The 25,766-nt window shown below is 42.7% G+C and overlaps 1 protein-coding gene across 1 annotated transcript in view; it reads left to right on the plus strand.

Moving 5' to 3' along the window:
* The window catches only part of poc1b (POC1 centriolar protein B), a 36,215-nt gene extending 22,049 nt beyond the window's left edge, over nucleotides 1-14,166 (plus strand). Inside the window, exons 11-12 of the mRNA XM_029523237.1 lie at nucleotides 12,715-13,023; nucleotides 13,573-14,166. Coding sequence (XP_029379097.1) covers nucleotides 12,715-13,023; nucleotides 13,573-13,743 — 480 coding nt within the window. The 3' untranslated portion in view covers nucleotides 13,744-14,166. The remainder of the gene's footprint in view (nucleotides 1-12,714; nucleotides 13,024-13,572) is intronic.
* The last annotated feature ends 11,600 nt before the right edge of the window (nucleotides 14,167-25,766 follow it).

Genomic DNA, 25,766 nt, shown 5'->3' on the forward strand with positions numbered 1-25,766 from the left:
TATTTACTATGTGGGTGTATTTTAGAGTGAATTACAGCCTGAGCTCCTGTCACCCCAACTGTATTCCTGTTTAATAGCATGCTGAGTTAGCACTCACCCCCGCTTTGTCTTTGCTTTTTGTTTTTAATCTCTTCACCCGTCTCTCTCTGCTGCTGCTGCTGAAGCTCTACCTGACTTAGGGTGGGGATGCAGTTTGAATGACAAATGAAAAAAGAAAAATAAAAAGAAGATGGAGGCCTTTTATTTTTTTTTTTTTAACACTGCAGATGTCTAAACACTGGCAACACAAAGTGCCCTGAAGCATATTATCTCAAAATAACCTTGATTCAGTACGTTTAATCTTGCATACAATCAACACCTTGTTTGGTGTAAAATGTTGGTGCACTTTTGTCGTTGTCATAATCCAGGTGAGTTTGCTTTGTCCTCTTATCTCGTCGCAAAGAAAGTCGTGACAGGATGTGAGGGGTTTTTGCTGTTAATGATTTACAAGGTTTGAGTCAGGTGGTATTTACTGTCACTTAAGGAGAGCTGCTGTATGAAGTAAGTCTGACCTTTGCGGAAGCTACATGGCTGTCTGGGGCTTTATGAATTGACCAGTTTAAATTTACTGAATGAAATGTTCACAGTTGCTTTCACTATAAATTTTAGCCATGCAAAATTGTCAGTTAGGCTTTTTAAAGGAGCTTTATTCATGTTTTAATATTGCTTCATGTTAGCAATAGCAGCTGCTGACCTACCAGTCTCGCTGAGCCCTTCAGCGATCATTGTGCTTATGAGATGCCATCAGAGCTGTAATGAGATGGTCCGATTGGGCCCATGCTAGCTGGTTAGTATGCTAACTTCAGTACTAAAGATGGCAAAGTGGTAAACAGACAACTCTTAGCAAATAAAGGAATGCGGTTTGATGCTGAAGTCACAACGTTGCCTCTAAACAGCTGTCAATGCCAACCATGTCCTTGTAGCTATTGCATATATATAATGCATATAGCGAGTGCTATATGCATGCAAAAACATGCATATAGCACCTTTTCATGTATTTATAAAGCTCATAAAAACTAGTTTTAAATCGAGGGAACTGTGGTCTTTGGTTGCATGTAAGATATGGGTTAAATTTAACTTACAGCGGCCTCAGTCTTTTTCCAGCCATGTTAAATAAACCCCATAATGTCCACATTTATCCCGCTTGTTCTCTTTAATTAAGTTCACTTTAGAATTTAAATAAATTTATGAATTTCCCCATAAATAGAGGCAAAAAACCAGGCCCGTACCCGTAGCCAAATGAAGAGAGCATACCTCCTTAAAAACCGTAGGAAATGTGAAGTGTTCATGCGGAAAATATATAGGGAGAGCGCCGGAGCTGTGGAGAGCCATAATAATCAATTACCCACCACGAGGGAGGGCTGGGACATAACCTTCTCAGAGGCAGCCAAATTTAATTTCCTGCCCCTTGTTGGTCTGGTAATGCCATGTTAATAGCTTCCTGCTCTCGTGCATTATAGCCACACTGCCACATACGCTTGTTTATTTCTGCCACAACCTGTCTGCCTAACTTCACTGTTACACAGGTGACCTTTCTATAACACGCACACCGTCGTCAAGATTACACTGAACTGCTCAATCCCTTTTTGCAAAGGAAAAATTTTCCTGAATTTGGGTTAACATGAAATCTGAGCAAATTGAATAAAAGGTGGGAATAAAATTATTATTTCATACACGGCAGCAATCATCTTTGTCGTTGGGCCTGAAAAAAAGTACTTCACATATGTTTGAACCATGAACTTGTTTGGAGCCTCTCTGAACACTTGTATTATTATATTATTTATGTATATTGAAACAGCTCAAGGTACAGCCCATGGACTTTCCTGTTGTTTACGACTGTGATTTCTTCTTCACAGAGAACTGGAAAGTAGTTTTTTATTTCTCTGTGGGCCTGAGGCGTAATGTTTTGGTGTCTGTCCGCCTCATTCTCGAGTATTTCTGTAACTTTCTCAGGTTTGTCAGAAGCATTCATTTGGAATAATGAACTAGAATTTTGTGGTCAAAGTGAACTCTCAAACCACATTTTTGGCCATAACTCACAAATTCGTGCTGTTATTATGACACAATTTAACTGCAATTTCAAGAAGGATAAAATGGTCAAAGTTCAAATTTGACGTGACATCATAATGACATTAAAAAAGGCCTGCGGCCAAAAAACTATGCTGTAACTCAGTATGAGGAAAAGTTGCCATATTTCTTGCAACTCTGCTGTTTGATGAAAACAGCAAACAAAGGTGTTAACAGTAGTTGTATATTTCTTTTGTAACCTGCGTTACTGAAAATAGCCACTTCCCTATTACCTTTAATACACTGACCTTTAAGTAGGTTTGTCAGCACTGGCCAATCTGTTCTCATCTCACGTGTTGGTGTGTCGTACAGTATCTGTGTGATTTTCGTCCTTAACATCAAAACACTGGGAATTTTAATGGGAGCTACAGGATGCTCGTCCTCTGTGTGCAATCACAGTGACTCATCTTTGACATGAGGTCATTATATAAGCAGGTGGAGTGTCATTTAAAAAAAAAACACCAAAGCACAGTGAGATGGACTAATTTAGTTTACACCTGGGTGACTGTAACCGAGATCCGATTACAGATTCACTCGAGCCCCTGTGCAATTCTCATCTTATTTTACCCTCACTTTGTGCTGCATGCAGTTGCAATAGTCCAATTAACAGGTTTTTTTTTTTTTTTTTAATACATCACCCCGCTGCACATTAATTTATCTCCTGTCCATATGTGGACATTCACAGACATTTTTGTGACTCTCAATCAAACCTTTCCTTTAAAATTAAGAGTTCAATCGACCTGATGAAAGGTTTCTAGTTCATTCATTGTCAACATTAGTGTGTTGTTTTTAAGCCAAGCAACTGGTGATAATTAGAGTTCCTCGGGGCTGGCACCAGTCCAGATCACGACTTGTGCTCTAGTGTGATTCATTCCTCTTGAAGAGGAGGGGGATTCATTGAAAGCGTCTTCAGAGCAAAAGCTAGAACCAAAGAGCTGTTGCTGTCTCATGTTCAAAACAATCCACTTCATGGTCAATGCAGCCCATTTCCGCACAAACGCTGCAAACACTTGACCATGTTTGACTAACACTGGCCAACCTTTTTATTTTTTTATTTTATGCAGGGTGCTTTCAGCCAGAGCCCTCTATTGTCAATAGCGCATCCATTTTTAGTATGAGTGGGAACCTGTTATCCTGTCGAAGTGCTGTGTTCTAGCCGTTAAGCTACACAGGACTGAAAAACACTTACACATTTCTCACGAATCCATTATTTACAAGATCTGACAACTTATTTCAGATCTTGAACTAATAAAAAGAGATGCAACAATTTTTGTGGGAAAAGTGGATGCAAGCAAAGACCAGAATAAGTGTGTCATCGACACAGCCATGTGTTATCAATGCTACTGTGCTAAAAATATGACTTAGTCCTCTCAGAATCTTTAAAGATTGTGAATGATGTTAGAATATATGCATTTTAATATCTTGGTAGGTGAGCTCTGTGGGCTTTGAGCCTGATTTATAAAAGATTGTCCTTGTCACTCAGAGGGCAGCACTGCCAGCTACGGTGTACACACAATTCATTTAACACATGCTGGTAGGCGTTGAGTTAATGATTAGAGCTGCTGTCTTCTTTGCAGTGCTTTTTGTACTCATTATTCAGAGCAATCTTAACTGATTTACGTTTTCAAAAATTTCCCTTCTGTCCGCATATTCATCTTTTCCTCAAGTAAAATTATGAATTTCTTGCTCTTTGGTCCGAGTGATAAGATTGATTAGAGGGGTTATGTTGCTCTCCTCCCTCTCTCCCTCACTCTCTCTCTCTCTCTCTGTTTCTTTATTGCCTCGTTCTCTCTGGGAGCTAAGCGGTGCCGGGCGATGAGTCATCTTCATTCTTGGTGGGATTCGGCGACAGATGCTCACTCATTCATCCTTCAGAAGTGGGTCAGAGCACCGAGTTCATCTTCACACTAATATACGGCATTCGTCCTCTTCTTCTTTGACTTGCTTTATTCCTCCTTTCTTGGACAGACACTTTTTGTTTCTCACTGTCTGCATCCATCTTGCATTTTATAGATTATATATCCCAAGAGAAACTGCTCAGCTAGTATGTGCCAGTTCACTTTTTTATTACTATTTTTTTTAAACAGCCACGTCAGTGCTCAGAGTTTGACTGTGGCTGAAAGGATGGCAGTGATGATCCGTCAGGTGGACTGCTCATTGGTCCAGGCATTAATGGATCACATGTAATTCATTCTCTATGACTGCTGTTGTCCGACTTTATCAGCTTTTCATTGACATGTCTTGAGAAGCAGTTCAGTTCAGACATTCATCCTCTCTTCCTGATGAATTTTACTAACTTAACTTCGTTATTTCCAGGTCAAAGTTTGTTTGTTGTTTTTTGTTTTTTTTTGCTTTGCGATCACAACCCATAAAATTAATGACATGTATTTTGTGTTTGGTCGTGATAAACAGATGTTAGCGTGGTTGGTAGCCCATCCATGCATTCATCATCCACATAGCTAATCTGTCCTGGGTTGCCAGTCATGATCATTGCCCCAAATTACTGTCAAGGCAGTGAACTCTCAGTCCTGTTTTATTTATCACCTCTCCTATCATTTAAAATGAGCCATTATCCCTTTAATTTGATTCACAGTAAAAGTATTTTAATGCGTATATAGACCATTGAATGTACATAAAAACCATGAATGCCTTCCAGTTATGAAGGAGTGTAGTTTTATTGCACTCATAATTAATTAAATCCAACCTTCGCTGAACATGCATCACTATGAGAAGAATAACCAATAGCACTGAGAGATAAAGGACCTGGATTATATAGATTGAAAGTTCTTCGCTTTTGGGGAATTGTGATCTCTTTCTTATAGACTGGCATTGTGCTAAGGTGTACATTTTCAAAACCTAATGTCTAGTATACGGAACAAACTGTACATCACTGTGTTATAGAATACGAATTGTACATAATAATTCCACAAGCATTTCAGTGTTCAGCAAAACTCTGTCGAACTTCCTTAGTCTAGCTTTTTCTGCCTCTATCTGCCAAAATTCACACATATTCAAGAACACATCTCATCTGCCATCTGGATCGAATCCACACCTTCCGTCCAGTGGCATCTACGCATAAATTATCTGATAAATGCTGACACTGTGGTGCGGCAGCCGAGCCAACAAGGACCCATGTTACGTAAAGCTTCAGAGCGAGGAGCACTTGTTATGAATAAACGGCTGGCTGCGGCGCTGCATTCATTCAGTACACTTTGTATTTATCAAAGACTTTATAGTGTGTGTGTGTTCGAATCGACTTGGGCATGAATGATATATTGAATGATAAGTAGAATAGACAAACAGTGTTCTAGGATTGGTGTGTGTGTTAATGCAATTTCAGTCTTATATGTGCATGATTGTTTTGAGCAGTGGCATGCTCGTATATTTATTAGAATATCACCGTGTGTATGTGCATTTCCATATGTATTTCATGCTTTGGTGCAATATGCGCATCTGTGTGTCCTTATGTGTGATTCTGAGTTGCAGTTATAATCTTTGTACTCTGTACTGTGTATGTGCTTTTTTTTGTGTTAAGTTGCACATTAAGCACATTTTGGTGTGTGTTTACATTGTGCTCAGCTATTTTCTTTGCGTTTGTGTCTGTGTTTTATACAAAAACTAGAAATATCCGCCTCAGAGCCAACACAGGATTATTATTTTTTTTACATCCATGGCTGAGGTGTTTACTGTCCCCATTCATAAGTGTGTGGTGCAGCAGTCAGAAAACGCACTGTATTTAATGGCAATCCACCGCAGAGGAGGATATTTTCGTCTTGAGTGTGTGGGTGGCTGCTGTGTGGATGTCAGAGAGACAGATAGAGTGGAGCAAAGAAGGAAGGCTGAGAAATAAAGGATGTATCCACTTCCTCAAAGCCACATGAACCCACACCCCAACACCAACACCACCACCACCACCATCGGCTTCCTGCTCTGGCTTTTTAAAAAGCCTTAACGTTGTCACACGTCGAACAAAGATCCTGTTATATCAGATCTGGATCTGAAGTTCCAGCTAAATTATAGCTACATGTATCTGTGTCTATTATCTGTGTGTGTTTGTGTTCCTGCTCCCAGTGTGCAAATGCTTTGTCAGTTTTGTGTGTCCCTGTGTGGGTGTGAACATCCTTAACCGTGTGTGTGAATGTGCTTTTGTTTGAAGAGATATAATGCTGCGGAGCGGGTGTGGAGGCTGCACCTGGGTACATGACATTAGGTGTGACAGAGATGAATGGAAAATGAATCCTCTGATGTGGTCTTGGCATAGCCGACAGAAAACAGAGGCTTCAGATCACTTGCCAGCCGCCACCTGACTTCCTGGTAAAGGTTAAAGGTCAAGAGGGGAGGGGAGGGAAGTTTACGTGTTTATGCTAATTACCGCACAGGAAGCTGGCTACTTCTGAAGATTTACAAAGATATACAAAAACTGTTACTGCAATTCCTGTTACTATCACTAATAATACCATAACTTGTACGGCATTTACATGATGACAATCTTATGCTTTGCAAAAAAAAAGAAAAAACACAATTGCACTAGTAGAAAATCGGGAAAAATGAAATTTTTTAAGTTTGAAAGGTGAAATGTGAGGAGATTTTCAGTGATAAGTCACGCAAACGTCAACAAATTGATGCCAATGAGTATTGATCCTGCCGACCTAGTTTTGTAGAAAATCTATGCTGCCTTTACTAGATATAAACATTTTGTGTTTGTGGTGCTGCCTAATGGTCTATAAGAACTAAATTGTATACAGACCTCAGAGCGATGTGGGAAATTACTTTCCTAGGTTTGTGGGAAAAGAACATTTTCCAAATATAAAAATTTTATGATGTGACAGCCTTTATTGGGTTAATATATATAAATATATAAAATGGATATGGTCGAAGTGTAGGCTGTACAGTGCAGACTACAGTATTACTTTTAGTTATGGAAAATTTTAATATGAATAATAAAACCCCAAACAAAAGCAGGTGCTGGGAGCTACATTGCCTGCCATGCCTGACCCTGGACCCCCTACACACATTTTATATATTTATAAATGTGGGTTTTAATATTTAGGTAAATATGGTGTGGAGGCTCTCACAGTACTCATCAGTGTTCACGATTCTATTAGTCTATTCATTATATGTGCTCACTGTTCTGAGATGGAGGTCAACATCTGTGTCAAGATGTTGAAGACAGAATGTTTAATGTTTTAATGATGTTTACTGGTACTTTTCACGTAGAAGAAAATATCAAATTTGGGTCAAATAAAATAAAAAATAAAAAACAAGCATGGGGCCACTTGAGCATCTAACATAGATGTAGGTTCAATGAGTTCAAGGGACTTGTGTTTGTGTGTGTGTGTGTATGCTGAGAAAAGTGGAGTCTGACTGCTGTTAATAATCAGGGGAAGAATTCTGGAGAGCGACTCAAGCTGTGTGTGTTTGCGGTGGTAGTTGAGTGAATAATTGTTTGCGTGTGTGTGTGTGTTTGGTTGACTTTTCGTACAGATTACGGTCAATAGTAAGTGTGCGTGCACGCCACCTTTTGTGTTTTTGCTTGACATCCATATGTGTTGAGTTTCCAGTGTTAGTCTTCCAAAAGGAAAAATAGGAAAGTGAAACCAGGGGTCGAGGCCAGCTAATGCCTGCTTTGATTTTTGACAAGGATTTCCTCTCTCCATGGAGCCCGCTTTATTAAAGGCATTACATGGCGTCCTATGACCAGCAAACGCACCCCTCCCATCACAGGACTGAGTCCAGTACCACCTAATGCAGGAGATGGTGTGGATGCTGACGTGACAAAGACGCACAAATGACTTATTTCTGCTAAATTTTCTTGCTTAATTAGTTGAAAATAAATCACAAGTTAATAAGTGGCCTAAGTAATTTTTCTTCTTTTGTTGTTGTTGTTTTTGACCAACTCATGCAAAATGATCATCGAGCCCTTGAGACAAAACGCCTCACTGATGTGCACTCCTGACACAAAAGATACAAAGTCCAGGAGGAAGTAAGGTGGTTTATTTACCACAGTCTTAACAGATAGAGCCTGACAGATGCTAATCGTCCATTTCCTGTGCGCGCCACAGCGAGTAACAGAGTGAGCCACCCGCTGACCCGTTTGATTAGCTGATTGTTGGAGGCACTCTGCTGAAAGAGCTCCCAAATATTACTAATAGGAGTGTGTGATTTATTTCTTTATTTATTTATACCCCCCCACTGTGGAGAAATGTATGTGTGTGTTTGTGGAGCACAAATATATAGACAGCTGAACGCTGTGTGTATGTTTTGTTTCCAAATAACTCACAAGGAATTTGTGCAGTAACTAAACAAAAAATGAGAGCTGCTCTTTTTTAAAATGAGGTTGAATGTTTTAATGGTGATCGTTTAGAAAAGAATAATAATAAATAATAAAGATAGTAATAATAATAGCTGAGTTATTGTGGTGGTTACCTTTCTCATCACTTGGCCCCTGAATGTGACTTTTATCTGTGTCTCGTTTACACGGCTCCGTCCTCGAGCAGCTCTTGTCGCAAGTGGTTACTTAATTTATCACTTTCACTCGAATACATTGTGCAGTCACGCTCTCATCTTGAGCGGCAGCTCTTTGAACCGCACGTAAACACGGCCGGTGCTCAGCATCGTGAGGCCACGGCAGCTTGGTGTGAATACTAAACATCACCCGGGTTTGGCACCCATCTGTGTCCTCTCCAGTGGACAGGACTCTTATAAGCTGCCCCCCCCCCCCACTCAACCCTGCTGAGTTACATTTACAATTTAAATTACAGGCTTTTAGCTCGAGGGTCATAAAGTCATGGATTTTTGAAAGGACTAGAGCTTGATTTCAATATAAAACTTAAATTTTCAAACTGACTTTTATATCAACATCACCAGTCAACAAGTGAAAGAAAAGTGAGGTGCACTTTGTGGCTTTTACATTGCTAAGTAAGTAATAAACAGGGAGTTTTGAGTGTGTTGGCTTCAGGTAGAGCAGGCAGCAAGTGGAGGGGTGGTGGGAGTTGAGCTGGGGGGGGGGGGGGCGCATCATCAGAGAGGCCTTTCAATTAAGATCAAACAGCTTTTTATGCAAGGGTCACAGTGTCTGAGGTTTCCTGGCAAAACAGAGAGCGTTGCTGATTCCGGTGCTCATGGTAATCATGTTTTTGATCAGACATCTGTGATTTGATTCAGAAATGGAGGGGCGGCAGCGGGGAGGGGGGCCTATTTTTGATCTTCCCCCTTGAGGATGCGTTTGATCGTAAACATCACAGATACTATTAACATTTCCACATGGGCTGCTCTCCTGATGGTAAATCTTCTGCAGGTAACACACAACCGACCATATTAGCGGCGAACAATCATCGATTAGTGTCGGCGTCCTCTCTCGCTTTACATCTGATTATTAGCTGTGTGCAGCAAAATGAGGGAAGAATTTGAGAAACAATGAGTTTGGTGTGTGGTTTCTTTCATAAAATGCACCCATTACATTGAGTCCACATTACACTTTTTTTGTTCCTTCCCTTTCACTGTTAACGCGGAGTATTACTCGAACAATTCATGTCACGTCTGTGTGTAAAACCATTTGTGTTTTCCACAATTTTGCAGCACAATTTTGCAGCCCTCTAATATCCTTTTACAAAGTTTACAACGGATACACTTCTTAAAAAAAAAACAAAGATAATTCTCCACTATGGATTTTTTTTTCTATTGTTTTATGTTTTTATTCTTTAATAAGCCAAAAATACTTCTAATTTGGTGAACCAATGAAGTAACAGGTGAAATAGACACTGATCTGGGATGCTCAGCAGCACATGGGGCCCCGTCACGTCACTCTTGTTAACACAGCATTTCTGTTCAATATGCAATGTGGGTTTAGTCAGTACATTTCATTAAGTGTGTTCTAAAAGCTTTTTCGGTTCACCTTTACACTTTATTATATTTGTTGTACAATTCCCAATATTTTCCTTTTTGATTCCAGCATCGTCAGTGTCAGATAATTTACACTGTGTGTGCACCTGCTTTTGTGTAGCTGAATGTGCTTGCATGCTAAAGTGTGTGTGTGTGTGTAGAGATGGATTGACACTCAGGCCAGCAGGGGTATCCTGCCTTTTAGAAGTTTGATTGCACCCAAATTTCCTGGCTGAGATGGGAGGGGAGGGGGGCGAGCACAGAGACGGACGTCTGGATCTGCTTAGAGTAAATGAGCTGAGCAGATGTTGGCCAGATGTGTCCGAGGATGAGTGGTGGGGGGGCTCAGGGATGAGGGGGATAGCACAGATATCAAGAGAGACTCGCCATCCACACACTGACAGCTTTGTTCACCTCCACTCAGGAGTTGAGAGCAACCCTCCCCCCTCTTTCCTTTGCATACACACACTCATACACCACCACAACCCCCCTCCTTACATCCATCCCTCCTTTCCTCTCCTGTCTCCCTGCAGCCTCCCTTTGAAGTGAGGACAGTGTTCAGGAAGTGAGCTGGAATCGATTGCTCTGTGCATTAGTCTAGGAATGTGTGACACCCTCCTCCACCCTTTCTCTTCCTTCCTCCTCCTCCTCCTCCTCCATCCTCCTGACAAGTCCTTCATACACCCCCCCCAGCCTTTCTGTTCCTCTTCACGCACTTCCACCTTTCACACAAGACGCTGCTGTTATTCTGGTCCAAAGCCCAACTTCGCTGCACTTGTTGTGGATTATCAGAAGAATCTGGACTCTGGTCGAAGGCCAGTGTCATCATTTCCTCAGTTTTTGACAAATTCTGTGACTGGCTGATCTGAAATAAAGGAAAGTTCTTCAGCTTTGACCAACATATCAATATCAGTATTTGATATAAAATTCAAATAAAGATGGAAAGCATTAGTGTCCTAATTCAGGTACTCTTTATGAAGGTGCAGCCCTTCATTGCCAGTCTTGCCTAGCAAGCAGTTTAACTTAAAAGTGTAACCATCAGGTTACTGCTGATATACATTTTTTCCTGATGCACTGAATTGTGGGGAAGGTTGAATCACAAGAGTAACCTGTTGCGCCTTTCTATCCACGGAAAAGAGGACGCAGTCACTGGCTGCATTTGAAGAAGCCGTTGAAATGAGATCATTGGTTTTCAAATACTGTTTCTACAGGATGTGGCCCCTGATTTAGGAAGCAGCTTTTCTCAATTTTAAATAATTTAAAATATAATTTAGTCGGTTTTTGTTTTGTTGGATGGGGAAATCAAGCAAGATGAAGACAGCATGGTTGGCCTTGGGTTATGATGAAGTTTAGGAGTTGATGAATGGATTCGTGCCAGTGCTCATCAGTTGCAGTCTAGACTTAGTCTGACTGTTTTGTTCTGTAGTCAAAGATGCAATAGTTCATCTTACTGTATTTATCAGGAGAGGACAAAAAGTCTTCAAAGAGCTCCAATGGGACAAAATAAATCCTCTGCAGCTGACTTTTATCTAAGAGTGAATTTATCAATGAATCAGTACTTTCATTCAGTTTATGAACACATCAGTTTTTTTTGACTGGACTCGCAGGCATTACATGCGAGTTTGAAATTCTTATTGAAGTCAAGGTTGAAGGGGTAGTCTGAATGCCAAAGACTGTGAGGTGTCCTTCTGAGAAGTGCTTGATTATAAAGAGCTCCTCAGCAGCCTGTAAAGTAAATGTTCATGTTAATGTGTCAGGTGGTAAATGTGAAGTCACGCTCTGTTGTCTCCGTCTGGATACGTGATGAAGGGAAGCTTGTCCCTGGTGTGACTGAACATAATGTTCTCTCTTAGTTTCTGTTTTGTTTTGTTTTTTTCCCCCCAGTCCGTTTCCATGTGTTTTCCTCGACTCGTGAACAAGAAAGATGTTTTGTCAAGAACAGTTTATAGAAATGTAAAAAGTCAAGTGAACTTGTCCCTGTTTTGCTCCCGGGATGTGGCTTTCACCGCCTTACAGAACAAATGACCTTGTGAACTTGTCTTTATCCTCCAAAGTCGGTCAGTCACAGAGTCGTTCAGTCATCCAGCAGCGTGAGTCATCCACCTCCTTCGGTCTGCCAAGTTACAACATACCCGAGGTCTGCCCTGACAGAACAATGAGACAGGGAGGATGTTGGCTGCCCCGTCGAGCTTTGTGCATCAATACTGAACACTTTGTCTTCAATTAATCCTCCTGTTTTATTCTTTACTAATTCAAACAGAACAACATAGCCGACTAAGTTCAGGGCTGCTTTTATTCCCATCTGAAATGGAACTATTCAGCTGATGTTCCCTGAATCAGCCTTTTTTAACTGTTTCCAAAGTTTTAACTGCAGCTTTGTGATGGAGGTGAGTCCGCTCCTCCTGCATGTTTCCATTTCCTGTCCGTTCACAGCAGGTTATTAAAGCAGGCCGGACACTTAAAGGCACCTTTAATGGTGAAAAAGCGTCAACATCTAAGGGGAACTGTTTTCGAGAGCCCATCGTTCTCGGTGGCACGTCCTCAAATAACTGTCAGGAAATACAAAGATGATTTGATTTAATTTGCGTTTCAACTTCAGTACAGCACAGTTGCCGAGGCAGACTTGAGCGCAGGCGTTTACGTAAAAGCAAACGTTGTGTGACCGTCAAACAGCCGCAAACATTCTCCTTCTTTTTCCCTCCCCGTCTCTTTCGTTTTCGTCTCCAGCTTTCAAACAGTCGGATGCACTTGACATCCACGCAGTCTGCCACCGCCAACGGTCACCACCCCAACAGTCTGGCTGCGTGTCACGTCGCCGGTTCAAGAGAGGAAGAACTGAAGGTGGGGAGAAATGCCAGGAGGGGAGGTTCAACGGCCAAAAGCCGGACCGGAGCTGGCGGGAGAGGAAGGGGAAGGAGAGAGGAAGAGGAAGAGGAGAGAGCGGAGACGCACCCTCTAGAAGTTCTCTCCGGTCATCCATCAAGTCTGGACTCTACGCTGGGACACATTGTCCAACAGCTGGATATTCTCACACAGGTCAGTTATTAGTCAACATCCCTGAAAGCCTGAAACTGGAAGACTGGAATCTGACATATTTTCTTTCGTGAGAGAGACACACGCAGTGTTTTTCCAAGGTCAAGTCAAATAAAAAACAAACACAGATTCCTGCACCTGTTTCAACAGGTGAGTTGGTTCAGATTGATGATTTATTCATGCAGCTGGATTATTTCTTAATTCACAAATCAAATTTTTATCCTCTCTATTCAACTGAACACAGTTTGTTGTGTGTATGTTGTTTTTGAGAAAATAAATATTTGGTGTATTTTTCAGCTTCAGAGGATAATTCAGGAAAAATAAAACTGAAGAAATGAACTATTAAATAGTCCTGACAATATGAATATTTTATTTAAAGGCTTCTGTCAGTTTGGTAGAATCAGCGTTCTAAATACAGATGGATGACTTGAATCAAAGCCAAAGCGTTGCTGGAGAAAAACAAAAAGACTCACCTTTCTCTCTCCTCTTATTGTTTCTGTAATTAATGTTAATGCATTTTTTTTTTTTAATGATCTCCCTCACTTCACTCAGACTGTGTCAGTGTTGGAGGAGCGTCTCACTCTGACTGAGGACAAGCTGAAGGAGTGTCTCCTCCACCAGTCCCATATCCTCAAGGACGTGCAAGCATCCCGAGGCAGGAGGAGGAGGACAGCGAGCGAGGAGACAGAAGGATCACCTGTGAACGCCCCCCACCCTGACTGAACAGTCCTGCTAAACCTGGATTTTTGGACATGGGCGTTTGTTACACTGAATGTCCACCATGGTGGTCTTTCTCAGGGGTCAGTGGATTGATCAGGATTTGGCTGAAGGATGACGTGACTTTTGACTTTGTGTGTGTGTGAGAGAGAGATACTTTCTTCATACTTATCTTTCATCGTCTCTTAGGAATATCCAGCTCTACAGCCAAGTCGGTCCATTTCTGTGTGTGTGCGTGTCGATTTGGACGTTACATCCAGACAGCTGCAGCTATGAAAACAGACGGTGCTTGTCTGCTGTATGACCTCTGTGTTACGTGTGTGTTTTCCCGTGTGCATTTCTGTGTTAGCTTGCATTTTAGCAGTTTGTTGCGTCTGCCGGATAATTTTCCACTGCACTGTTTACATATCTGCATAATGCCAAGACACCTCCGCGTATGAATAAATGATATACAGCATAGCTCTAGTGTTGACAGTGTTATCTGTGTGTCTGCTTCTGTCGTGATAATTGGTGATAAGTGATGTTGATCGAAGGTGTGCAGGACCAAAACATCTCTAACCTGAACTTAGTCGACTAGATTTTAGAATTTTTCAATAGGTCCCCGAAATAAGCATTTATTTTCTCAATTTTTGGGATTAAATCAGAATGGAAATATATTATCATAATCAAGTATATCATACATAAAATGTATATCAGGATGGACAACTCGTCTCTACAAAATTGAAGAGTCTGTCGAGTTCCTGTCCATAAACGGACATGAAACCATGTAGATCAGTGTGATAGGAACTAGAAATCTTTTATTTGTTCTTTGATTTTGGTCCAGTTCCCATTCATTGATATGATACACCACCATCTTCATCTTTTCATCTGCCTTTTTTTTATTTTCCTGCCGTAGAATCATGACACTTGCTATCTGGTGACTCTTCCTCGTGCGATTTCTGTCTCGGTTTCTCGGTTCGGCCTCTTTCAATGTGGAGACTTTGGCTGTTTATGTTTTTCCAGCAGTGAAGTTGTCGTGAGCGATGCGGCCGAGTCGGGAGGAAGCAGTAAAAAAAAACAAAAAAAAAAACAAAACACACACCAACTGGAGCCCTCAGCTGCCTGCTGTTCACTCTTCCCACCACATCCTTTGCTCCCCCACCAAGTTCTTACTGGTTTCTTACTGTTCTTACTGCTCCTCCTCTGTCTTTTCCCTCTGTAGCAGTTACATAAAGTGGTTTGGCCCCCAACTCCGGTTCATCCAATTCAGAGAGAGAAACGTTGAGGTAGTTGGATGTTGGTTTTTATACAATATTAGCCAGATTAAAAATGTTTGTGTGGTTGAAGTAAAAAAAAAAAACAGGAACGTTTAGGGTTACCATATTAACCATATGGATGTGTGTGATTGAAGTGGTGTGTGCGAGTCCGCCCCTCCTCTCCAGTGGTGCACACCTGCACACAATCACAGCTGGGTATAAAAGCTGATGTGTACGAGTGCTGCTCATCACACGTCTCCTGGGTTTTCTTTCTTTTTTTAGGTGACCTTGTGGCCTCATGACAGTTTTGTTAGCGTCTTTAGTTTTCAGCCTACCTGTTTGGTAGGCTTGCTTTATGTTCTCTGTAACTGCTACAGGCGTGGCTGATAAGCCTGGTTCTGGCCTGACAACCTCACTTGCTCCTGTTATTCACCTTCCATCAGTCTATCTTTGTTGGTCCTCTTCCCCCTGGACTACTCTGGAGACATAACATTTAGTAAAAGAAATCCAAAGATCAGCCTGTTTCCTCCTTTCTTGTTTCTACTCTCTTCGACTTCTTGGATCTATAATGTTTTGAAATTTTTCATTATAAGTCTAAATTTTGGCATGTTAAACCTTTAAAACAGACGCTGATGGTGCCATTGGCTGCCCAGAATCCAGATTGGACTTTTATCACTCATAAAATATCTGTTGTTGGAGATTTAATTTCCACTTTTTGGTCTTCGTTTTGTCTGCAGTGTGAATTTTCACATCACAGTTTCACGCAGTATCCTTTCCCCAGCACTTTCTAGGAAAAAACATTTAAAGGCAGGAAAAAAGAAAGTTTGAATCGAGGTCACTTTACTTGGATTGTTGGCAGCTGCTGTTTCCAAGTTCAAGAAAGATGTTGTCCAATCGTACCTTTGAGCCAGAAGTCATGGGAAGGACGGAAAGTCTGACGAGGCTACAGTTTCACAACAACGGACAGCGTCGATACAGGGAAGGTCCACAAACAAGAAAGTAAGTGCACACTGAGCTGAGATTGTTGCCAGATAAAGATTACGTTTGGTTTGGTTTCTGTAACAGAACCTGATCCCTCATCTCCCCCCTCCCCTCCCCCGCCTAAAGCGACTCAGGGTGAGGATTGGCCGAGATGACCTCTCCCAACAGAAACTTCCCCCCGAAGCTCTCGACTGTCATTACTATTTCTACGTGAGTGAAAACACAGAAACACACAAAGAAAGTCTGAGAAAAAAACTTTTGTGAGCAAATGCAGGAAACACAACGGATTCAGATGTGAACAGTTAACGACCAATTTCCACCTTCACTTCCAATTTGATCTCATTACATGCACACAGGGCTCGTCTTACAGTAAAGCCTTTACTGTGTGTGTGTCTTTATGTCTTTAGTGCGCCATGAACATGATCCTGTAACCTGTTAATAGCTTCCTGGAGGAGGGGTTTCCTGTTGATATTGAGGAAGGAGCTTTGTTGACTTTCCACCAGGCAAACGCATGTTCAGAGTTCACTGCTGAATGTCGTGTGTGTTTTGGTGTTTGTATGTTGATGGGCTGGAGAAGTATTCTGTCAAAATCAATGTCTCACCTTTTATCAGATATCAGTAAAAATCTGAAAAAGTTAAACTAAACTGTGAAACTATCTGATCTCAAGTTAAGAATGAAAATGTTTTGTGGGATCAAACTGATCTTGACTTTTAACCAAGCAAATTTAATCAGTTCATCAAAACCCAGTTTTTTTTGAGGGGTCACCTTGACCTTTGAACTTTGACCACCCAAATCTGGTCAATGCATCCCTCAGTCCTTGAGGACATTTGTGCCAAATTAGAAGACGCAGCGTTACTGAGATCTTGCACACAGAAGTACGTGGAATTAAAATTACTTTCTCTCTCCTTTTTATTTGTTTTGGGCTCGATTCCACACCAGCATCTACTGGAGCATCTACAGATTTCACTGCTGCTTTCTCCTGTAGACAAAGAAATGAATCCGTCCAAAGTTAAAACTGCTGAGCTCTGATTTGGGTGACCAGGCTCTTTCCTGGTTAGCAGTTTTTAGGGAAGTTTAAAGGATTCCCTGTAGAAGGTGCACTTCTTTGGTGAAGAGGGATTTAATTGGTCTGGGCCTCAGTGGAGAGTGTCAGGGTGCAAGTGGTTTTATTTTAAAGCCAGAGGTAGAAGTGTTCGGCTTCCTCTCTGCTTTCACGGTCTAATAATATGCCACAGCCTTTTGGTGGATACCACCATCTTACCCCTCATGATGAAGTCATTGCCGGTGCGAGTTTGAAGGTAAGCATTATCTTTAGCTCCCAACTGAATACCCAGAGCCCTTCTTCTCCTCCTCCTCTCTTCTCTGCTGCTTCTCCCCTATCTCCAAAAAACAGGAGGATTATCTTTTTCAAAAATTCCCCCTTAACCCCCTTCAGGGGATGAGACGATAAACGGAGAGCGGGGACAAAGGAGGGGACAGTGTAGATAGATAAAAAGAAAGAGATGGGAGGGAGGACAGGAGGACGGGTGGAGGCTGCACCCACGCCTATTGAGTTACAGCAAGTCTCAGACTGGCCTTCACAGTAATTGATTGTAGTTTATCTAATGTGTGCACCTATTCACACACACACAGGGACGCCTGTTCAAATAGCCCCAGAAGGAGACGAGCAAACAGCCAAACCTGCTCGCTGTTCGACCGTTTGTTCTTTTCCGTTGTTTGTTCTTTACAGCTGACTTTTGCTTAGTTGGAAAAATGCCGTCTGTTTGAGGAGTTAACAAGCTGCTTCCGCTCTCTTGCTCATAAAACAAAAAACAAAAACACACTAAAAAGGTTTTGTTTTTTTTTTGTTTTTTTAACTTTTGTGTTTTTTACAGCACGACGCTGAAAGTCGCACGATACAAATTGCAGCAGTGCTTTATGACCTACCATGATCCCGCGTGCAGCACCGTACCACAAACTCAGTTTCCCCGTTTAAATGATAAAATGGAAAAAAACTAGGACTTTAAAACCTCTGCTGTCTATAAATATGAACCTTAAGGCTCAAGCTTAGTTCAAGACCTTCATGACTTCAGGAAAAAACTACCTGACAAATGATGCAAGAGAATTTCCTGATCCTGCAACAGAAATACATTTTGATGGAATTTTAAATATCATTGTCTCACAAAATGAAACAAAATAATATTCCTGCTTTTCTTTTTTGGTTTGTTTGTTTGTTTATCTTCAGGTTGTTTTTACAATTTCACTCCATCACAGACTCACTTTTTGGGGGTTGATGCGTCACTGATAATGTTTTGTCTTAACAAATATTAAGATGTCACACCGCACATCATCCAGGTTTGGGTCGCACTGGCAGGGAACTCCAGACATAAAAAACAAAACACACAAAAAAAACATCTGTCATAACTGCAGCAACAACGCACAGCAAGGACAAACGGTGCTGTGACGCAACAAAGCATGCTGGGACATCTTTGCAGGCCGGTCTTGACTGGCCTGTTTTTACAAGGCTTAGCGTGTTGAAAGCTTATCTCCGGTGGGAAGGGGGGGCGGCAGATGAATTGAAAAAAAAAAGTGAGGGAAAGAAAGAGTGAGCACAGGAAGAAAAAAAAAAAAAAGCTGACTTCCGCAGGGGAGGGGGGGTTCAAAGGGACCTCTGCTCCTGTGTGATCTGTTTGTTGTCATTTGATCCCCGAGTTGATTTTCTATCGCTCTCTCTCACTCTTTCGGCCTTCCTGTTCCTCTCTTTCACTGGCAGGAAACAGAGGGATGCATGTACACAAGGCCTCTGACAACAGGTTCACCCTCTCCCCTTCCTTTGTGGGCTAATAAAATGTTATTTGTTTCTCCTCAAACTTCCTGTATCCTGGACACGGTGTGCAGAACCCTAAATAGTTTCACTTCCATGACATATAACCTGCTAATGCTGAACTTGTCTTGTGGTCCAATAAACGCAGCAGTGTGTGTGTGGGGTGGGGGAGCTTTAACTAAATCCCACCAGCTACGGTCATTTTCCAGGAAAACCTGATTATCAGTATTAAGCAGTGCGCACCTTTTTCCTACTTTTTCCCTTTTGCATTCTTTTGGTTAAAGATATTTATATAACACGTCCGCGGACCGTGAATTATGTTCTTGCTGCCGGGCTGGCATACCGTTTGTGCAACCTCTTAAAGCAAAGAGCAGCCTGAACCACACGAGACGGCCTGATGCGCATCGGCCGAAGAAGAAAGAGGCGTTGAATTAAGGTCACGCATCGGCGTCGTTCGGTTGAAAACTGCCTTTGCTCACCTCCAGATGTGTCGTAGGATTTCACTCTCTGAATGAGCCATCAGCAAATCTGAAGGTGTAACTTTTCAACAAGTGTAAGTGAGCAGTGGGACTTTTAGATGCATGTTCAGGCAGGATGGGGGTGACTTTATCCGTACAGTATATTTAACACATGATGTTTTTATCATTTTCGCCAGGAGAGAGACAGATTTGCACAATTGGATACGGCAACATGCGGAACTTTAGTTCTCTGCTGGTGGACAAAAACGTCAAATAAACCATTAAGAGACTGCAAGAAGCTTTACATGAAGATTCAAGACCCAAACTTAGTTCATTCATGAAAAAGAAGATTTAAAAAAATGTTTAACTTGATTTACTTCGTCCCTGAAGGCTTGACTGGACTTGATTCAAAGTTTTATGTTAGGGATCAGCATTTCCACACCAACACACATTGTGTTGAAATTGATTTACCTCTTTTTTTTTTTTTTTTTTAAACAAAACAAAAACAAACAAAGAAACAACACAAATCCTTCAACCTGCCGCCCCGTTTATGTCGTCGGGTTTCCGACATGGCTCAGCTTTCAGTTGTTTTATCTGGTTCCCTTTTCTCTGGGATAAGGAACAAAATGTGGGAACAGCCTGTCTCTGCTCCTCAGATAAGGAAGCAGTGGACTTCCTGGCATCCTGGCGTATTATTGGTCTGGGGCCATGTGGGTCGAAGGTCACTCTAGTGGATCACACATCCTTCCTGCCGGGCCGTCCACAACCTGTGTGCCGAGCAGGACTCCGATGTGTTTTTACTTTAGAGGACACATTTTTAACTTTTATTCCTCTTCGTAATTGGAATGGAACATGAGCATTTTGTTTGTTGCTTCAATCTTGTTAACATAGTGATACTTTTCTTGTCGTTAGCATTGAAGGGCCGTTAGCGGAACTGCAGCTGAAGCAGAACAGATTCCTAACATCAACCTGCTGCCCCAAAACATTAGTGTGTGTGTGTGTGTGTGTGTGTGTGTGTGTGTGTGCGCGTGCATGTTAGCCCCAGCGGATTGTGAGGACAGATTTCCGGGGAAGTGCCATCTGGTTTGTGGGTGGCAGCTCTGACTGGCATATCCTATTCACACTGTTCACACACACACACACACACACACCATCAGCAGACTACTCATCGCTGCTGCTTCACTTTTCTCATCGTCCACTTTATTAGGAACAGTCAGTTGAAACTGCCGCGTTAATGTCTTAATGTCATTAATGTCTTCCGCAGCTCAGTCTGATGTAAAACTACGACCATCAGTGTCTTTACTCCCATTTTTGCCGTAGATGGAAACTTGTCTGCATGAGGATGGTACATCTGTAATATCGCTGCTGTAGCTAGCTGCACCTTCATGATGTATTCTGAGCTTCTTTTTTTTTTAACTTCTGTCTTACAGAACACTGAAATGAAAATGGATCTGAAAATCCAAAATTTTACAACAGACATCAGGCAAGACATCAATTTGCACACTTTTGTAAAAACTAAATGGTAATAATCGAGGTGACCTGATCTTGAATCCTTTAACTGGCGGTTCACCAAAATGGAGGAGCTGCTTTCTCTCTTTCTGTAGTTGTGATAAGAAGCTTACGCAGTCAGGTCGACGAGCTCAACACCTTGCCATTGATAATCTTAAACACAATGCATGCTGGTACTTGTAGGCCCTGGGCCAGCTTCAGGAGGGAATGCAGACCCAACGTTTCCACCCAGGCCGATGATGTGGCGGACAGACGGGCTGACAGCTCGTGAAAGCCTGATCTCTCTCCTCATCTGAGTGTGTCAGTGGGATCATCTCCGTCATTCTGTCGCTCCTTTTGCTGCGTCCTGTCCCTCTCGCTCAGGCGCCATGTGTCTGTGCAGTCATGTGTTTGGCTGCAGATTCAAGGATCCTCTCCTGGTTAATGGTTTTTCTCTAAGCCTGCTGTCAGAGCCGTGTCCCTCTCAGAGGTCCTCTCCACCCCTCAGTGGCTTTACCTGCAGGATGAGGAAACAGAATTACTTTAATCGGGAGGTGAAACGCACATGCAGGAAATCAGACCTGACGTGGAGTCGACAACGATCAATAATGAAATGAAAAAATGTAAATTGTATGTGTTCATCCAATGGGGCTTTTAAAAACATTGTATAGTATTGATATAAAAGAAATGCACACCAGATGTCCTTAAAATAACTTCATCTACATTAAAGATTTGCAACTTCAGTAAACAGATCATCAGAGTACTCCACATATTATTTTAAAATTCATGATAATATGCAGTGATATGTTTTGGTTTTTTTAAGACTCGGAGGAAGCAGAATCAAAGCCCTTTCGGAATAAAAGTCTTTTCTGGGACACATAAGATTATTCAACCCATATTCATTTTATTAAATCAAGTATGATTTGAGTTTTTTGTTTTTGTAATCTAACAGTACGCTTCTCATAATTCTGAATGGACAGTGCAGTTCAGTACTTTCACCACCACACTAAGTGCTGCTCAGCATGGTTGGGCCTCTGGGTCAGAACCCAGGGTGTCCACTTCCCAGTACGTGACGGCAGAGTCTCTGGCCACCAGATTGATCCCTCATCTCTAATCCTTCCATCTTTACCTCCGCTGATGGGATTAGCAGGCCCAGAGGTCTGCGTCGTCCACGGGTGACTCGGTCCAAGCCGGCAGATTGCAGACGGAGCAGTGAAACTAAAAGTTTCAAACGTTTCTCCTTATTTTACCCTTGCACTTATAAACAAAGCTGCAAGTCTCGAAGCTTGCCAGTATCTCTCTCCCTGCAGCTTTGATGTAAAATGACATGGCAACGCAGCCGATAAGTTGCCTCTTCCCATCTCCCCGATGGTTAGTTGACATTTCTGCTGAATGTCACAACAGCAGAGTGGCGCACAACCTTTTACTGTAACCTGGAACGTGTCATCTTCCACCTAAACAACTTCAACTTCCCTTTGTCGCCTGATTTTCCTGATTAAACCCAGAACCATAAAACCACAAAAGAAGGCTGCTGCTTGTGTAAAATTAGTTGAACAGGACAGAGATGTGTGTGGTCCAAACCTGCACAGAGCTTTTTTTGTGTGAGATTTTAAACTGTACCTTTTGCTGGCAATTTAGAATTAAACCCTTAAAAAAAAAAAAAAAAAAAACATTTCTGGACTGTTTTGGAGAAGCCTGACTTCCTAATCATCCACTCCGAGCCTCTAATCTAGCAGCATGCCAAAAGAAGAGGAAAAAGAAGTTCTTTCTTCCAGAACAAAACAGAGCTACCCCAGCTACCACCCATCCTCCTCCCCTATAATCCCCACCAGGTGTTGGCGAACTCCAGCGACCTCCCCCCACCGCCCTCTAAGCCCTCTCCTCCTTCCACCCCGTAATCATTCATCCATTCCTGGAATCTGGTTTTCCCGCGAGGAGAAACACTTTGTATCTGGCAAACGCTGTTGTTGTTCCCTCTCTTCTGGCTTCCTGCCCTCTGGGTCCACCCTCCTCTCTGTACTCCCTGTACCCCCCCTTGACTCCCGTGTCCGGATGTACTCGGTCCATCTGTCAGCGCGTCTATCCCCCAGACTGGAGAAAGGGAGAGGGGTGGGGGAGGGCAGGAAAAGAGATGACGGACAAGAAAAAGCGAGAGGAACGGCCGAGGGCCTCACATGAGATGTCAAAAACGTCCCATCTCAGCTTCCTGTAGAGATAAACGGCGGTTTTATTTTATTATTATTCACTCAAGATGTCAAACGCCCCCCACGTCAGGTAACTCCAATGCAGGAAAGGCAGCAGAAGACCTTGGACCTCGAGTCTTGCTTTGAAGTCCACTTTCACCATAAAGTTCGCCAGATTTGCGGGGCAGTTTTTCCAAAGAGCTCATCTCTGGAAGATGAGCGCCTTCCCCCGTCTTTCCCCTCAGAGGCCTCGATTTCACGCACCATCAATCCTGACCTGTGTAACCCAATAGGAACTCTTTGTTCTTCGCATCAAAGAGCTCCCACCGGACCAGAGATCAATCAGCAGCTGATTCCACCCGTTCGGACAGTCATCAACACCGTGACTAAAAGGGGGAAACCCCTCTTCGTTGAATTGATTGATTGATTTGGTTTCTTCCTCCGTGATTCCCAAAGCAACCTGTTTCCTCCATGATCTTTCACGGGCCGTCCACACGGCGGACTAGGATGTCTCATTTCCCCTTCTTCGTGAAATCGCTTTATCACAAGGCATTTTTTGACTTTGGTAACATCTGTCGACTGTTAGTCAGAAAACAGGAGGGAACCATTTTCAGTGATGTAATGAGACTTTCCCCATTCACTCTTATCATGAAAACATGTTTCAAACCCGTGTGAAGAAAAGAAACACACAACTTCAAGATTGTTGTTGTTCCTCCGGGGGAAATACCATTGATTAGTTTTGTCAAACCGATCTACTGACCCTCTCTGCTAAACAAGCGGTGACCTGATGACCTCACAGCCGGTCTTTCCTGAACAGAAAGGGGAAGCGGGAAAGAGGCCCGTGTTGTGGCTAAGCTGTGATCAGGCGCCAGGAAGGCAGGAAGTCAATTTTTTGCACTTTTGAACAGAAGTCACAGAACTGTTTGTTCACATGAAGCACATAAACAGACAAAATAATAATGATAAGCGTGAGCGCACAATGATCAGGATGGGCTGTAGGAACTGAGAGTACCCAGCCAGCCCCAAATCTTTATCTTCAAAGTTGCATCACTCAGCCACACAGCAGAAAGTCAACTGGCTGTGAATACCTTGAAGGTATTATTTTTGTCAGTTTTAATCTGTTGGCTTGTGCAAGAAGGAAACGATTTATCATAACAGGAAACCACATGTGTACCTTTTGATCTGGGTAAACGTTCAGAGTAATTATACCTCTGAGTGTCTGCCTGTCCCGTTCCCATGGAAGTGATACCTCAGTCACAACTTCGGGCCGTTTCTTCAAATTTAGTGAAAATATTCACATGGACACGAGGATGAACTCCAGATTTTGGTCTGTGCAACCTCACAAAGCGTGCTTTTGAACATAACTCATGAATATCATGAGGCAAATCTGATATTATTTAACAGAAACGTCTATCAGGGTAAAATCAAATGTTAGTTGCGATGACAACATAACATGCAGAAATGTTGCTTTAACCAACAACAGTTCCTTACTGGCATGAAAAGAAAGGAACTTAGTGACTCATGAGCGAGATTTCCCACAAACTATATCTAAACAAGGCGGGGGGGGGCGGGGGCTCACAGTCATTTGGAATTTATTGGAAAGTTTATTAGAAGTTTTGATTTTCAGTTCTTGTGTATTAAGTTGGTTTTACAAGTATCCGTTCATAGTTGAAAGTCCGGGAAGCAAAGGGACATTTGTTTCCTAGAGGTGATGCATTTGGATTACCGTGCAGGGGGAAGCCCCAGTCCGCTACAGACCAGGATCCAGTTTGTTCTACAGAAGTTGACTGTTCAGATCTCAGGAGAAAGTAGCTCGGCTCTAAAACGAAGAGGGAAATCTTTTGTATGCAGCGAACGATTGTTTCTTTTGATCTCAACGATGAAGGCTGGAGTGCAGAAGTAAATAAAAACACAGGCAGCTGTGTTCCTTTGGTTCTGCTTGGCTTTCTCCTTCCCTGGCAGCCTCCTACACCGCACACTGTCACCTCTGGCTGTGGTACAGTAACCCCCAGGCCTCCTGTCCTCCTGGCAGCTTACTGTAGCAGGCCGAGCGGGAAAAGGGCCAGCCGGCGAGCAGCTGGCCGTGCGATGGTGACGTTTGATCTGTGGGGAGGCACCGTCGGCGCTGAGCCTTCTCTCCGCTGAAGCGCTTTGCGCTTAAGTGGCATTAACGGCGGAGACATCCTTTAAGACGCCGCAGCCACGCACGAGACCTGCGGGCAGCTGGCCCTGGGCAGGGGCTGATGGGATTGAAGGAGCCAGGGTGTGCTGGCTATGCTGGGAGCGAGGTCGAACGGGGATATGGGAAGTGGTGGGAGGCCAGGATTCATTGTTACAGCATCCCCAACTTTGGTTCAAACCCCCGATGTCACCAGTTACTGCCAAGGATTAGGGATGTTTGGCTTTTTAGCTGCAGAGGGAACAGCAACGTGTGTGTGTGTGTGTGTGTGGTGGAGGGGTGCACGTGTGTCCTTGGATTGATGATTGTGACGTATGAATGACTATAAAGGGGGCCGTTAAGAGAGCAGAGGGAAGGCTCGAGTGCAATCTGAGCTGTGGATGTAAAGACAATGAGGGGTGTTTTATTTTGCAGGACTGTATACGTACTTGTGTGTGTGTGTTTGTAAGCCCACGTGCCGGCCCGTTTTCATGTATGGCGACAGTTGGTGGCCCAGGTTGCAGAGCAGCGACGGCGGTAATCGCTGCATCCCGGGCATTTGGCTAACAGCTGTCGGCTCTCAGCGTGCAGCATCCGTCTGCTCGCTGTCGTCGTGTGTCACTGTCACAGATGAAAAGAGTTTCTGCTGTTACTGGATGTAAACTTGTCTTGTCTCTGCTGAATAACATGATCTGTAGAGCTCAAGTGATTTAAAAAAAAAA

Source organism: Echeneis naucrates, chromosome 16 (assembly GCF_900963305.1).
Source record: "Echeneis naucrates chromosome 16, fEcheNa1.1, whole genome shotgun sequence".
Lineage (NCBI taxonomy): Eukaryota > Metazoa > Chordata > Actinopteri > Carangiformes > Echeneidae > Echeneis > Echeneis naucrates.